At 37.8% G+C, this 17240-nt stretch overlaps 1 protein-coding gene across 1 annotated transcript in view; it reads right to left on the reverse strand.

Moving 5' to 3' along the window:
- map1ab (microtubule-associated protein 1Ab) overlaps positions 1–17240 on the reverse strand; it is a 79160-nt gene that overhangs the window by 21355 nt on the left and 40565 nt on the right. The window contains exons 3-4 of the mRNA XM_056388119.1: positions 1454–1536; positions 376–513 (exon numbers count right to left, since the gene is read on the reverse strand). Coding sequence (XP_056244094.1) covers positions 376–513; positions 1454–1536 — 221 coding nt within the window. The remainder of the gene's footprint in view (positions 1–375; positions 514–1453; positions 1537–17240) is intronic.

Below are 17240 nucleotides of genomic sequence, written 5' to 3' on the forward strand. Positions count from 1 at the left end.
AAATCTAGATTTTCATTCAGTTCATGTGACAATGATGTGTTTATATATCCAAAGTGCTTCTTGCATTAGATCCAGATTACCAGCCTGCTTATAGTGTTTGAGAATGTATACAAAGTGGTTTTCTGCTTATTATTCTTGGCCTTGGATGAAGGTGTAACCTGAAACACTGGGATGGGATTCAACATCACGCTGTTTTAATAAAGAACAAGAGCGAGTCGCTGTGCAGTCCTCCTCCTTCTATGGAACAACAAATTCCTAACATGTATCAAAGCCTGTACCTCTTCTTTCACATGAAGCTATTTTAAACCACACACATGTACAGTGTATAAGGTTCATCATATTGTTAAGTGTTAGACCACTGCAGATTTGACTCACCCCGGGATCAGTAAAGACACGTGAAAAGGTCTGGTAGGTGAAAACCCCAGTTTGAAGAAGAAGGCCACCGTGATCTGAGCTCTGGCCGCTCAAGACCAGAAGCTTGTGTCCTGCTGAGTCTGTGACTAGAGACTGGATCTGGGGCAGAGACACACACACAGAAAAGGAGAGAGAGAGAGGGGGAGACAGAGGACGGTTAAAGGAGAGATAACACTGCCAATATAGAAGACAAATACCTGTGTCACTGACAAAAGAAGATGCACTTTAAACTGTGTCAAAGTTACCAAGATTTAACACCAAAAAATTCAAACTAAAAATAAACACAGAAGTCTTTTTCTTACTTCCCAAATGAAGGTGGTTCTGGGGATGAATAGTTAATAGAAAATAGGACTGCGGATCTAATCTCAATACTACTACTGACTGGGTATTAAAAACTGTCAAGTACCAAAAGGTGGCATCAAAAGCCTGGCTAGATTCATGATCTAGTTTTCTTTGATCAGACGGATTCTGATTTAAATCATAACTATGACAAATTTAGACAGTATTTTTATTCAGGTAACGTTGTACAATAAAGGTTTTGTAGAAAAACCTCAAAGCAAGGTTTCTGAATAAAGCAGAGCCCAGCTCATTATTTTTGGCCAATATAAGCTTATAACTGGTATTGGCATAAATTAACAACACTGAAATGCCACTCAGTACAGTACAGTATCTTGGTCACTTATTTATTTCACAGGATCCTTGTCAAAAATGTTTGTGTTTAAAAAAAATAAGAAAAAAAATAATAAAAATTGTATTGAGCATAGAAATCATGCATTGGCTGAGCTAGAGAAAAAAATTATTTTAGTATCATTAGCAAAACTATTAGCAATGGTATTACAATTAAACATGCAGCCTTATATAGAATTGACAGGTCATTTATTTAACTATATATATATATATATATATATATATATATATATATATATATATATATATATATATATATATATATATATATCATATCATATCATATCATATCATACTATTGCCACGTACATGCAACCAGAAGGGTACCGTACCTCAGAATATGTTGACTTACCTCTGATACAACGGTGTCTTCTGAAGGGTTGACAAGCACCACAGTCTCTAGGACATCACTTCTGTGGTGGAGAGTCCTTTGTCCTGTAGGAGAATAAATTAAAAAACATTGTGGTAACTTCTTTCACGTAGAGGCATTGAAGCGCAAGATCCAACCTCATCAAGGCATAAGGGTTGGGTCAGGTAAACAAGTTGACCGACACTCCTGCCAGACACTCAGCTGTCTGGCCAGAACACATCCTACTGGATGCCCTCCAGACCTGATCTGGAAAACCTCTTTGAGTCAGGGAGATTTACTATACTGCATTCTGAATCATATGTGGGGCAATCACTATATAGAGGCAGGCAACCCACTTGTGCATCAACACAAGAACAAAAGTTAGAAAAGGAAATAGGTCACTGATGTCTGCTGGGTGAAGTTTAAAATTAAAGCTATAAGCACAACACACACACATTTCCATTCATACTAGGTATTAAACTTAATTTCATGTTTTTTCCATTACATGACTTCTGGCAATGGATAAAAACATATGCCACTTGCAGTGATTTGCAGGCTGAAAAACAGTCAGATTTTTACATTATAGGCCAAGAATATTAAGAGACAAAACAATTATATGAGTGAAAACACTAATGCATAGAAATGCACACCCAAAAATAAGGGAAATATCACAAAATGTATTTGACTATGAAGCACATTTTCATACATCCTTGTGCATATTCAACATAATTACGCATCAACACTTCATTCCATTCAGAGGTGATGTTAAGCTTTTAATTCCCCTTTGTTTCAGCACAGATGCAGGCTCTAATATTAGAGAGGTCTAATAATAGGGGGATCTCAGTGACTCCACCATCCACCGGGATCTTCAGTGCATCCCATGAGTTTGCAGTGCTATGCTATCTTTTTAGGATCTGGGCTGTCAACATGTGTTTTCCATGAAAGACCTCTGATGTCAATCACTCTCAGCCTGATACGCTGTCAAATTTATAAAGAAGGATTATCAGCAGATAACATGCATTAGAGTTTGAATGAGACTGATAGGAAAAGTAATTTCACACATTAAAGAAAAAAGTCATTGCTGAAATCATTCAGCTTCTGTATCAATAAGGTAATCAGAGCGATGCTCACACGTCTAGACCGTCTGAGAGTCAGAGGGAGAAGAGCTCAATAAGCAGATGTTCTATTAGAGATGATAATTATCTGCTTTCAGCTGATGATTGTATTTTATTCTTTGTTGTTCCTCGTTAATGAAAAAAATTTGAGCTGAATCAAATCATTTTATATTCAACCACATTATCCTCTTATCTAGCAAATATTCATCTGTGACATTTTCATATAAAGAAATGTCAAGAGTTTGTCTCTGTGATTCTGAATATATTTAGAGCATGAAAAACTATTAAGTCGAACAAAACAAGAGAAAACAAAAAGCTGATCCATATATTCACCTCACGTAGGTTATCGCAACAGTCTTTTATCAGCTTATTGCAATGCAGCTGCCAGAGTTTTATCAACAACAGTCTACAGCCGTGCGAACTGCTCTGTGAGGTTGGACTGACACAGCAGTGCTTTGAGCTACATGCTAACATCAGCATTCTAACATGCTTACAGGTATATGATGCAGGTGTAAACTTAACCATGTTCACCATCGTAGTTTAGCATGTAAGCATACTAACATTATAGTATGCTTGAACGACTTCAGTTTGAACAAATCAAAATTTTCCACTGATGGTTGCTGGATGAAAATTCAGATGAAAGTTATTACAATTTTTCATGGAAGATGAACGGCTGCACCAAATTTCATAACAACCAATCCAATAGTTACTGAGGACTTTTATTAAAAAACAAAATTGTCAACCACATTGTGGCACAAGAGGTAAAGTTATTTAAATACATCACCCAGGCGCCGTCACCGTTTTGTGCCAATCATCCAGCAAGTGTTGGGATATTTCACTAAATAAGTCAGAGGATGAGCAAAGTGGTGGACTGGCCATCTGGCTGACATTGCCATCCCTGGAAGAGCCACTCAAAGACATATGAACACACTACAACCACTGCCAAGTCTCTGCACTGGTCACCAGTGAGTGAGTTAACTGACTTCGAAACCCTGAAATGACAGTACATTTCCGACCTACTTTCTCCTCATGAACCTTCAATAAAACTTAGCTCATGTGACATGGGTCTGATGACTGTTGTATTTTGCTATTATGTGTCATATACAGTACTTAGGATGACCTGTCTGATGATCTTGGGCGTTGTCCATATCTGACCATGTTTAAATCTCAACGTGAAACCTACTCATTCAGTTGCCTGTTTCTCTCCACTCTGGTTTTGCTGCAACTTGCATTTCTTTTCACTTGAGGCCTAAAATGTTTCTGTTTTCTGCTGTACCTTAGTAAATGTGGGGCTATTAATCACATCTCACACTGTATTATACTTTCCTCTTTTGTCTGTTCTGTTCAATTTTAGCTCATTTTTACCTTCTATTTTATTCCTTTCTAATCTTACTGATGTCTTTTTATATTGCCTTGTGTTTCTTATCTTGTGTTAATGCCTTTTTATATTGTAAAACACTTTGAATTATTTTGTTGTTTAAAGTTGCTATTTAAATAAACTTGCCTTGCCTATCTTGCTTACCTATTTATTTTCTTAACTGTTATTAATTGTTCTCATTATTTTATTTTTATTCTTGTATGTAACCTGCTTTGCACTGTGAATGAAATGTGCTGCAGTATATAATTAAAGTTGCCTTGGCTTGTTGCTTGGTTTGTGGGTACAAGCAGCAATAACCATGGCTGATCAGAGATCAGTGCCACAATAAATGAGAAACAGAGAATCCAAGGTAACAATATTGCCACAGTAAAATACAAAAAACATGAAGCTAAGAATAAGAAGAGAAGAATCAGAAGGAGAAATCAGATGAAAATAGTTCAAATAATAAAATCAATGTTGGAATAACCTATAAAGTGAATGTATATTACCTAATCAAACATTCAGAGAGCATCACTGAAACCAACTAGAGGATGTGACTGCCTCTGTTGATGTTACCATGGCAACACAGTGACGACTATATGTTTCATTTCCCCTGCAGACACACTGCAGTTACCATCACTAATGTGAGATAGAAAATGAATTTTACTAAACTGACCCCGGCATGGAGCGAGAGAGGAGAGCTGAAAGACAACCTTCAGTGCTGGTGGAGAAGTCGGGAGAAGTTCAAACACTTCAGCAGATCTGCCCACAGACGCGTCCTCTTTCACACCACCATCTCCAAGCTGCGGCGGTGAAGGATGATTTGCAAGTTTGCTTTGATACTTCCAACGCTGACACACAACAACACACAACACTCAGCAGACACTGGAGACACGGGCGTCACGCAGCTGTGGTGGTATGAATCTGTAAACCCACTTTCAGAGGAGTGAAGCCCAGAGAGACGGCGTGTCCCTTTGACCGCCTGATGTGCTTCTCTCAGGTAAAACAGAGAAGAGGAGCTTGCATTAGCTGCGGTTGATGACTGCCTGCAGGGTGAATGCTCGCTGACACTGCAGACTGGTACAACGTGATACTACAACAACAAAGACACTCTGAGTCAGTCTCAAACGCTGCCGTTTCCCCCCCAGAGGTCGGAGGACATCAACAATGCAGAGCAGCTGAAAGGACTGTCACCGCCACTGCGGGCTGGAGGTCTCTCAGGTCAGGTTCACTTTCACTCCCAAACACAGCTAATGGACGGGAATCTGTGGAGGTGACACCGGTGCACAGAGTTTAAAAGGACCTGTAACATTTTATTTATAAATGACTCAGGCTAAAACCATTGTCAATGTTTTGCAACTAAAGGCATCAATTATCACTTAAAATGCCTTTACACCTGCTTACAGTTACATTATGTGTTAGAAACCATTTATTAAAAGTTGCTTATTAAAACAAAATTGCTAAACTGGAGGATTTGATTCTTTGATTCTTTGTTGTACATGAAAGTAAACTGAATATTTTTGGATCTTCAGATATCACCTTGTCACCGTGACAAAATTAGTTATTGCATAATCAAAAAAATTAATCCTCAGATAATCTATGAGGAAAATTATCATTAGTTGCAGCTCTACTGATGTACATGGTGAAATGCAAGAGGACCTAACATACAAGCTAACTGCAAGGCATTAAATCGACATTCAACTTCATAAAGTATGCCTAAGTGTGACTACATTCGCCTCAGGTTGGGGAATTCAATTTTTCTGCCTATTTGTCAAAATCAAGTTCAAAAAGGTTTCAAACATGTTATTAAAAGGGGCTACAGGTAGTGGTAGCGGTGATTGTCACTTGACGAGAGCTTCAGCCATCGTTTCATTTACAAGACAAGAGGTTATAATACTCCCTCTGAGCAGCGCTACGTCTTCAGGGCCGATTGGAGGCTGCAGTGAGTCGCCATCAGAAAGTGACGAGACAGGCCGGGGCTAGCTGGTTAGCATTAGTTAGTTAACACTGGTGTTGCTTTCCACCTCTGCAAACAGCTGTTGGTGAGTAAAGGAATGAAGTCTTCTTCTGAACTCACAATGTTTCTTCTACACTTGCAAGTAAACACCTGTGCCAATGCTAATGTTGGCTGTGTAGCTATAGCAAAACTTACCAATAGCTCCTTTAAGCTACATATCAAGGTCTGTCAACTTTTTCTAAAGAGCTGATACTTATGATACCTGGTTTTCACAGCACCAGAAGCAAATATACTTTTAGTATTTTATTATTTTTGTGTGATCCTCGAAGGCCTTTCTGTTTCGACTTGAGTTTCTAACAAACATCTACTCAGTGCTGCAGAGACTGCATTGAGACAACAAGACGTATGAAGTGAGAAATCAGCAGAGGATTTGAGATGGTTGTAGGCAAGTGAATGTTTGGGCTCTGCGTTTAGTCATCCCTCCCACTGAGGAGATGGAACAGCAGCAATGAAATGTTTACATTTTTATGTGCTCTTTTATCAGTACTTTTCACTGGATCTTTGGGCGAGGACGACGTATACTGTTCAACAAAGTTGGGTCAATGTCAGATGTGGGTGTCTTGTTTTACCACAGCATGTATTTAAGTTACTTTTCAGAAAAACATATCACAGTGAATATGTTGTTTCAGAATGTGTTTCTATTAATTTATGCGGTGAAACATCATATTCAGCAGCACTTTCCTGTCATTCACAAAAAACACGACATAAACCTGAAAGTACGTCAGGTCTAAATATTTGTGAAAATGCAGTAGAAACTAGTGAGGTAGCATAAAATTTTGTATGATGCTTGAATAGTTTCAATAAATAAATAAATAGACAATAAATAGAGGTGGCCTTAAAATGTATACTTACTGTACTGGAAATTCTGTATTTGTTTGTGTCAACACTATTAATGGCTAATGCTTGAAAAATTCAAACCCAAAATGCATGCAAAAAATATTTTGTGGGATTCTACAAAAGTTCCACTGCTGTAAGGTCCAGCATTATCACACTAAAGAAAAAAAGAAAGAAGTCTACAGCTCTGCAAGGGGCTTTGTGAGGCAATCCATACAATAAATGTTAAGATATTTCACTCAAAACAACAAAAAATGTCAACCTTATGGTGGCGCTAGAGGAAAAGTCGGGGCATCAACAAGGTTGGAAAGACACACTGAGATATTTCAATCTGAACCAAAGAAGTGGACTGACCAACTGGGCCGTTCCTAGAGGCACCCTGCTGTATAACACTGTAAATCTGCATATTAACATCCATCTGTCTACGTGGGGAACTGACAAATGTTAAATTTATGTACAAGCATTGCTCAGGTTTCTTACTTACAAAATGATGAATGTGTTCGGCCTAAAGAGAAGCTGTCAAATGGGAAAGACTGATGGATTTTTCATCGATGTAACATAAGGTGTTAATTTCTGCAGTGCGTCAGACACGCCTTGACTAAACACATCTCCACCTCCCATTTGTCTACACACCGGCACTTCAGCCTTTTCTCTTCTGTATTCTCATGGCCGTCCATGGAGAAGTAAACAGTAAAACACAACAAAACGACATTATACTCTTAATTAATAGAAGTCTGAGCTCTTTAAATGTCCATATGTCCATATTTTACACTTTTCCTGTGTTTTATTTGAAGTGTTGATCCATAAGAAGATATATTTGTGGTTTTAAGAAACAAAAACCATCTCAGTGTAGTTTTACATCTCCTCTCTCAGGATTCTCTCTGGAGCTCTAGTAACAACATGTCGGCGAACCAATCAAAAGAGAGACTCAGAGCCTCCTCTCTCTGACTGTTTTCTGAGTGATCAAATAAAAATATAGCAGATTTCAGGTTAACACTCACAGAAACCGAATCCTGCAAGGTTGGATTTTTGGTCAAAGGTGGGCGGGGCTTGGGGCATGGCTGAGAGCGGTGACTGCTTTGTTGTGACATCACAAAGTTACAGAAGTCCTGATGGCTGATTTTAAGGCTCAGTTTCTGAATACAGGCTGTGTGCATTTCTGTGTGGACTGAGCGCTTTCATACTTTCACAGTATTAATTTAAAAACTCGACCTGCTTTATAATCAAACAACACATGGACATCTACCTTTATACAACGTGGGACCTTTAAAAATACTAGTTCCAGGCTAATTTCAAATCTGAAGCAGAGCAGTGTATAATATCTGTGTCTCTGAAGGCTAATAGTAGTAAGACAAAGAAAACTGTGTGGTACTCATGACAAACATCCATCATCATACCAGTCTTTGACCCTGTGGCCTGAAATATGTAATAACTAACAAGGCTGTTACTGGAAATTACAACCCAGTAAAGCGAGTCAGCCCTCAGGGTCACATTGCATCCACTGAGGTACAAACAGTGTGAAGCTGAAGCATCCTTAGGCAGGCCAGTTTCTGTTTCAAAGCTCCTAAGATGTGTTTGTTTAAACAGTCCTTTTGAAGAGTGCGATGTTCAGCCAAGTTGCCTTCAACTATTTATCCTTGAGGTTTTCCTTCACTGGCATCCCAGACAGAAAAGAAGAAGCATCATCCTGACATTCAGCCAAAGGCGTTTTGAGAAACTCAGCAGACTTATGAAAATGTTCATACTGGTTGATAATTTCTACTTACACCATTTTAAAATCCCTCTATTTTCTGCAAAGGCTTTACTGCTGTTGCAGGCTCCCTGCTTTCTTTGTCAGCTGATTCAATCTTAAGTCCTCCTCTTCTTATCACATTAGTTGGCTCTGTAGCTTGGTAATATGCCCGTGTTTTTTAACACCAAACAGTGCATATCATTAGCATATCACTTTGACATATTTCTGCAGTTCACTAAGTCCACCACAAAAGACACTGAATTTGGGATTAAAAGACTCAACCTCCCTCTGAAACTAGAAGCTACATTTGTGTCAGTCAGCGAGTGTCAAAGCTGGAAATCCAGTGAGTCTTTGCTTTAAAAACCATCATGCTGAGAGGGCTAAAAATAGACTTATTAAACTTCTAGCCCAATTATGGAATAAATGTAAGAGTCTGATTAATATCAGTACTATTAATAGATGAATTGATAGAGTAAATGATGTTAAAAAAATCTGGCATTGGCTGATAATATGTTTTCATTTTACCTTAAACACATTAAATAAACAAATGTTTTGATATGGATTGCTTACATAATTCAGTATGTAAGCAAATCTGTACTGAATGGGAAAAATGTGTTTCCTGGAGGATCTCTAATTTCTAAATTATCTGAAAAATATCTTTGGCATCTCTGTACTGCAATTTATTTTCATTTATCAGCTGACTTACTGTATATGCCAATACCAACAATATTATGACATATATTATATTTGTCCATCCCTTAGCTATACAGCTTATCCTTTGAGGGTCAGGGTGGGGGTCTGGAGTCAATCCCAGCTGACACTGGGCAAGAGGTGGGACAGGTCGCCCATCTATCTATCAGGACTAGTATATAGAGACAAACACTCATACACACTCACATTCACTCCTATGTGGAGTGGAGTGAAAACTAAGCTGAAATGTGTGTTCTTAGTGATAGAATATTAGTTTATTTTTGTTTTGCATTGTCCTTTACACTGGTAACCATGCAATATTTTGTTTATGGGAGATACATGGATAATGCATATATCAGCATAATAATTTGACTTGTAGACTTGTAAATAATTGACTGGATTTCTTGTATTTTTCTTTTGGTTTCGTATATGAGTCACCAGAAAATGTCTCATTATATTCTTGAGGTATGAAGTGGTGTCTTGTTATTCTATGTAGCATGACACGTAATAAATCTGACAAACTTTCTGACTACTTTTCTCTATAATGCATGCCATGCTTCAGTGCAGGTATATTTTCCTAATATGGATAAACAGTATGAGCCTTAAACCTGAATTTGACCCGTCATTGTCGTAGCACGTGGTCTGATCCAAAAAAAGGTCTAACAATCCACAGAAACATTCAGTCGTGTGTAATCCAGCGCAAGCATCTGTGTTAACCGAGATCACACATCTGCAATGATCCACTTTCCTGACAAAAATAACTTTGGTGGCAGAGCAGACATCGTGTGTTATCTGCCCTGCTTCTGTCGGTTGACTTAAGGATCTCAGAGAGGTGAACTCCTCGCTCCCTCTTGGTCTTTGCACGACTCTGTTCATAACTGCGAGCCCCAGAGGAAGGAAGGTCGTTTGTCAGACAGAACTCGGTGTTTCTGCTCGTTCCGGCTCTTCCTCAGCTGACCCGTTTGATATAAATATCTACGTCTGAACTCCCCAAACGAGAACGCTCTGTTTAAAGGCAACTAAAACGGAGCACTGATCGACCGAGGCCCAGCCACTGCGCTGCTCCAGATAGCATGTTCCACATTTACAGTGACGAGGCGGTGGTGAGAGGAGGGTTCAAGGAATTTGAAGACTATAAGTAAAAAAAAAATAAAAAATAAAAAAATTCAAACAAGAGCAACAGTACTTCTGTGGGGACCGATTCCCATTAAAAGGTTGTTATATCATTAGTATATAAGTATAGAACAAACTATTGGGTGAGGGCTCTGAGTTGAGAAAATAAAATGAAGTTAAACTCACCACTGATGTTGTCACAGCAGGAGATCAGGGCCTTAGTTTCACAGCATCATAAAGGACAACACAAAGCTGAAAATGATTCTGTTCCAAGGACAGATCCTCTTTCAAACGTAAAAGTCATAATTATAACGTAATGGCAGACAGACGGCCGACATCCTGTTCTAAATATAAAACCAACCAGCCTGATGGATGGTAGATGCTGTTGTGATATGAAGGCGCTTACATCAGCACAGAGATAGAAGGTCAAAGGAATTTTTGTTGGTAAGGCAAAGATTTAGTCCAGACCACGGCAAAGAACTGAAAAATGGTAAAGTCAAATAATAAAGTTTCAATGACCAGTTTTGGGTTACATCTGCAGATTATTTTCTTGATTAATTGTTTAATTTATTAAATGTCAGAAAATAGTGAAAGAAGTCCTTCCCAGGTTCCCCAGGGTCCAAGGTTACGGCTTCACATCCCAAACCCAAATATATTCAGTTCACAAAAACAGAAAAAAAGCAAAAGGTCTTAATGTTTGAGAGACATTTTTGCTTAGAAAAAGCTGATATACTTTGCTGACCCAGCCTCAGGGGACACATCAGTATCACATCGGGATATAAGGCATGGAGCAAAGTTTATTAAAATGGCTTCAAAATGGTAGGATGTGAATTTGGATATTTATTATATATATTTACTGGATATAACTTAAAATTAATATATTTAAATGTATTTGTTGTCACATCTTGTTTACCTTTACATTATTATGTTATTTTCATTATTATTATTATTATTATTATTATTGACAATAATAATTGTAATAATAACTACTTACTGAGGGTGAGAAATATTCTAAATAATTTTCAGTGTGGAAGAAAAAGAAAAAGAAGTGTATGTGTACTTTGAGACTAGAATGTTTTCTTGACCTGAGGGAACAGGGTGTAAAAAATAAATAAAAACTGAAGTTATAAGAGCAGATGATGAACGTCAGACACTGTTAACTCAACAGGGACGACCAGAGGCAGAAGCCCTGTGGGCTCCCTGATGTGGCTTAGCTGTCATAACATCTACACACAGTTTTCATGTCACAGAGTGTCAACACGACTAAAATCCTTTTAACACCCGAACATCTCTACTGGTACATCCTAAAGACAAGTGCCCACTGAAGGGAACAAAGCAAGGGCGTGTAACCTAACATGCAACTACAGTTGAAACGATGAATAAATTATTCAATTAGTCAATAACCAGAAAATCCATCAACTAATCAATGAATCATTTTAGTACATTTTTTCAAAATGCCGAACAGCTCCTCTATTGCTGCTGTGTTTCTTTCCGAACAATAATGAAACAAAACTGAAAATTATTTTATTATCAAATAAAACAAAATGTAAATTTTGAACTATTGTTCAGGCAAAACAAGTCATTTGAAGACAACACCACAGATAGGGATTCATTTTAATTTTGGTTTGTGCAAATAACGATTATTTTCATTGTCAATTAATCTCCCGATGATTTCTTCTTGATTAGTCAATTAATTGTCAATGAAAAGTCAGGAAAAAATTGAAAAACACAATACACTCACACCTGCTTACGTGTTACATTTTCTTTTAAAGCCCAAGATGATGTCTTCAAGTGTCTTCTTTTGTCCAACCAAGTTTAGTTTACTATAGTAGAAGATTAAAGAAACCAGCAAAATTTCACATCTAAGCAGCTGTAACCAGTAGATTTTGTACATTTGTGCTTAAAAAAAAACGACTGAAACTGTAATCGATTATCAAAATCATTGCCAATTAAAGTTTCTGTCCATCGACTAAACGATGAATCCTCTAATCATTTCATCTGTCATATTGTAAATGTATAGATTAACTTTTCGATAAAATTTCGTAGTTGCTGGCCCTTTAATTATCCTTTTCTGTAACTCTGGCCTTGTTTTCTGTCAAAAGTAAAATCAAGTAAAGTTAAGTTAAGTAATGAAGTTAATGAAGCTGAACTGATGCCTCGGGCTTCATCTTCATACACACGTCAGATCAGCGGAGGTTGATTGAAGTTATTACCCTGTTTTTAATCTCATTTGCCTAATGTGAGCTCATTCCTTCCCCCGGACTCAGTGCTATTGTCTAAGCTTGGAGATAAAGTGGTGTGAAGTGGGTTGGAAAATTAAAGAAGCCGGAGCAGACCCGTCCGTCTCCTCGCTCCCTTCAGTAATGCATCGTCACCCAGCAGTAAAGACTTGCATCCAAACCACAAGTCGAACAGTTTGTTTGTGTCTAGAAGCGTCAAGTGACTGCTGAGTCACTGCTGCAGTGCAGACCACTGAAATGCAGGTCCTGATAAATATGTCAACTTAGCTCCAATGTTTTCACTGGTTTCAAAGGTTATTGCAGAAACACAAATATCTAAGGCCTTCTGATGAACATAATTACAGTTAGCTAATAATATTTTATTGTTCGATCATCTACATAATTGCTTAATTATTCACTACCTAAGCAACTGTAACTAACCTTCCACAGCTGAAGATTATTTAACTTTTTTAGCCCCAAATAATGACAATTTTACCAAGGATCTGAAGACATAAACTCCACGAACCACAGTCACTGTCATTGGTTCATAACAGCGACAGGAAGCCAGCGTCTTAGTTCCTGATGCTAATCCTGGTCCTGTGATTTGGCAGTGCTGAATGATTGTGCTGCTAAGCCAGTTAAATCCTCTATGGCAGTAACAGCTAGCTGGTAGTCTCTCTAGGAAAACAGCATGAAATAGTACAGTGTGTATCATTTAAACCTGTCAAATGAACTGAAAACCTCCTTCCTTTTATTGGATCCCCATTACCTTCTGCCATAGCACTTACGATTTTCCTTCCTTCCTTCCCATTATATATCATAAATAAAGTGCATTTAGAAAGTATTCGAATACTTTCAAACATTTTTTTATGTTGCATCCTCATGCTTAAACCAGAAAGACAAAAACATTTCTGAAATATTCTCCCATCTCCACACAGGATTACTGGAGCTCAGCCAGAGAGACTCAGGTTCTTGGTCACCTCAATCTGCTCAGTTTGTTCCAAGAAGCCAGCTCTGTGTAGAGTCCTGGTTGTTCTAAACTTCTTCCATCTAAGAATTGCGGAGGCCACTGTGCTGTTGGGAAACCTCAATGCAGCAGAATTTTTTTGTGCTTCTGAGCCTCGACACAATCCTGTCTCTGTGCAGGCCGTTCCTTCACCTCATGACTTGGTTTTTGCTCTCATATGCTTTATCACAGGTGGACTCCAGTCAAGGTGTACAAACATCTCAAAGATAATCAAGAGAAATGGGAGGAACCTGAGCTAAATTTCAAGTGTCATAGCCAAGTGTCTTCAATTCTGTTTTTGCTTTGTCATTATGAGGCATTACATGTAGACTGATGAGGGAAGGAAATGGATTTAAACAATTTTAGCATGAGGCTGCAATATGAACACTTTCTGAAAGCACTGCAGATAAAACAAAGCAGCTGGTCCTAACACAACATAAACAAATCAATAACAAGATACAGCCATCAAAAATGTCAATAAATAGTTCAAATTACCACATATAAACTAAACTACATTTAAGTACTTAAATACTTTTTGGTAACTTATTCCCTTCTACAGAAGCTCTACACAGAACTGTATGTTTTATATAATTAGTCTTGCGTGTCGGGACAAATAACTGTCATTAATCCATAAACTGAGTGGGATGTGTATGTGTTTAAATAGAGCGCTAGAGCTAAAGAGAGCTAAAACGGTGCACAAACTTTTACTGTGTGTAATTTATATTTTAAATATTAACCAGGACAGCTTCTGGTTAAAAGCCTTTATAGTAGCATCTTTAGAGTCAGGAAAACAGTGTTGGTTTAAGGAGTGACTACAGTGGATCCCAATCCCTGCAATCTTTCAAACACCCTCACAGGAATCAGTTAAAGTGCATCTTATCTTAAAAAATAAATGAAACTCAAGTCCCTCTTGTCACAGCTTGAATTTGTAGTTGGGTTTCCTCCCAGCTAATCTTTCCTCTGAATTTATACCATGGCAAATTGTTGCTGATAAACTGTCTGGTACCAATGCACTCAGCTAGCATGGTGATAGCTTTAGTGTAACTGGCTTTCTTTGAGACCACAGTGAGCCATGAATCTGCAGTAAATTGCACCTTCAATGAGCACTTTGAAAGTAGGACACATCTGAAAACTCATTAACATCCAACAAAAAACAGATACATGTAAAGCTATGAAGGTTTAAATGTGTTTTTATTTAGTTATTTCTGTTTGGGAGAGCACTGTAAAGGACTGCTGTGAGGCAGTAGTTAAGACTGATCAACCTCTTGTTTGAGTCACTGAAGCCGCAGACGAGCTGACACTGTCCAGTTCTTCATCCTTTAACTGTCTAGTTTTGGTTTAGGCAGTTTAGTTTTAGTCATGTTTATCTCTTTTCTTTTGAAATTCAAAATACAAAGAACAAAGACGTCATCTGTGCGAGACAGGAGTGGAATGTAACTCAGTAAGTAGAAATTACAAATGCTTGTACTTTACTCCTGCTCAGAGTTAAGTGTAAAGCAATATATAATAATGTAACAGCTACAAGGGCAATATTTCTGCATTGAGTATTTTTACTTTTAATATTTAGTTATTTTTCTATTCAGGACTTTTATTTGTGACATTTATTATATTTTTAGTGCGGTATTAGTACTTTTACTTAATTTAAATAAGTAAATAAGTCAAAATACTTCCTCCACCACTGGCATGTGTTACAATAGAGATTTTGTACAAATCAGTGTTGTCACTTTGCCTGGTCACTCATTACCAGTAATGCTGTAAGATAATTATGATAAAATTATTATTATTTAATTCACAAAAAAGCAAAGACAATTAGGTCAATTCCTAATATTGGATTCTAAAATAGCTCTAACTCATTATCAGCACGAGTCAATGAATCATTACCACATGAATGAACGAGATGAGAGAGAAGAACATCAGACAAGTTCTTTACTAACTTCTTCAGTCTTTTCAGAGAAACTGATTTAACTCAGGACTGAGGTGTTGGCTTATTATCATCATGTTTGACACATTAGAGTATAAGGAATAAGAGGAAAGAGTCAGAGCTTTTTGGTATTATGGAAGTTGAACTGGCTCTGGATAAGCCTGACCTTAAATACCTCGAAACCTACTGAAATACCACCATCCCAGTCTCCTCCTGTTCGTGCGTTCCTTGAAGGGCCTCTGAGCTCCTTTTGCAAGTCCATTATTCAGTCTTTGTTGCTGCTGACTGCCATGGTGATGAGCCTCTCACACACACTCACTTGCACACACTTTCATTCAAGTGAAAACTAATGTGTGATGCCAATAGTTTTGTACTGAAGTTGCAGATTCAGTATCAGAAAGGTCACTACAAACTCGCTAAACTTATGTTGTATGTATGTAAAATGTCCCACTGAGTGAAAAACGTTTTCCATTCTTTGTTAAAAAAAAAAAAAAATTATAAAAAAGTTTATTATCAATATATGGAGAAAAGTCATTATCAGATTTTTTAAACTTTCAAATATCAGTATCAATATTAGCCTAAAATATCCAGCATCAGTCAGGCTACAGCGCCTTAATGTTCAACATTTGTTTCAAAAAAAAAAAAAAAAAAAAACACTTTACTCTTGTTATTAAAATGGCCTTTATGCCACCACAGAACACAAAAAACTACGATTACCTGACCAATTAAAATTCTTCAAATAGCATATTTATCCATTTAAAATGGCACATTTAATAGTTGTTTTTTTGTTTTGTTTTGTTTTTATAAAACTGAGGCTCAGACAGTTTACACACACAACCAGCTGTAGATTAATACTTGAATAACTAACTAAACTCTTTAACTAGACCAGTTTGTTCAAAGACCTTCATGAGAAGCCTAACAGGAGTAGAAGAGAGTGTAATCAGAGAGAAAGTGAGAGAGACAAACAGGACGACTGACCACCCTGAGAGTGAGGAGAGGAATGAAAATGCAGTGAGAGCTGCTGCTAGAGAAGGGCAGCAGGAGGATATTGGCAAAGTGTCATTGTCTCTTAGAGTTCGGTCCACATCGTGCCAAATATGACATCACTGCCTCCCCCCGTACTCCTCCCACTGTCTAAAGACCCAAAGAGGCGCTGGAAGCAGTGTAAGTTAGTTCAAACAAAACACACACACACACACACACACACACACACAACGGTCCATGCTGCCAAAACATCACACTAAAATGTGTCAGACCATCTTTTTAAGGCCACCACAAACATCTCCCCACGCTGTCTCACAGTATAAATACCCACAGTAATGGGCCTTTTGTGTTCAGGCCGTATCTAGAACAAGAAGTCACATTCACACGTCTGCATCATTCGTCCTAAACGAACTTGTGTAGCGGTGTGTATGTTGTGCTACAGTATCCACATTACATATTTTAGACTTATTTTTATGGGAGTAAATTACCTGCACTGTAGAGTTTGCACACTTTTCAGGAAAAGTGCTCATTAAGTTTTTAGTTAGACGTTTTTATAAGTGCAACATTTGGACCTGCCACGTCTTTGTCGGGCAAAACACAGGGTCTATATACAAACAAATGATCTACATTTTAACTGAAAGTTTAGCAGCTGTTTTATCTTATGAACTATGTGTTGAACTTCCGCTGGCTCTTTGGTTCGACACTTTTCCCTGGTGAGGTCCATGTTTTCTTCACTCTGCGTTTTTGTTGTATGTGTGATGTCAAGTTACTCTGAAGCAGCTATAATTGGTATTTCAACAAT

This window comes from Seriola aureovittata, chromosome 10, assembly GCF_021018895.1.
Source record: "Seriola aureovittata isolate HTS-2021-v1 ecotype China chromosome 10, ASM2101889v1, whole genome shotgun sequence".
NCBI classification, from domain to species: Eukaryota; Metazoa; Chordata; class Actinopteri; order Carangiformes; family Carangidae; genus Seriola; species Seriola aureovittata.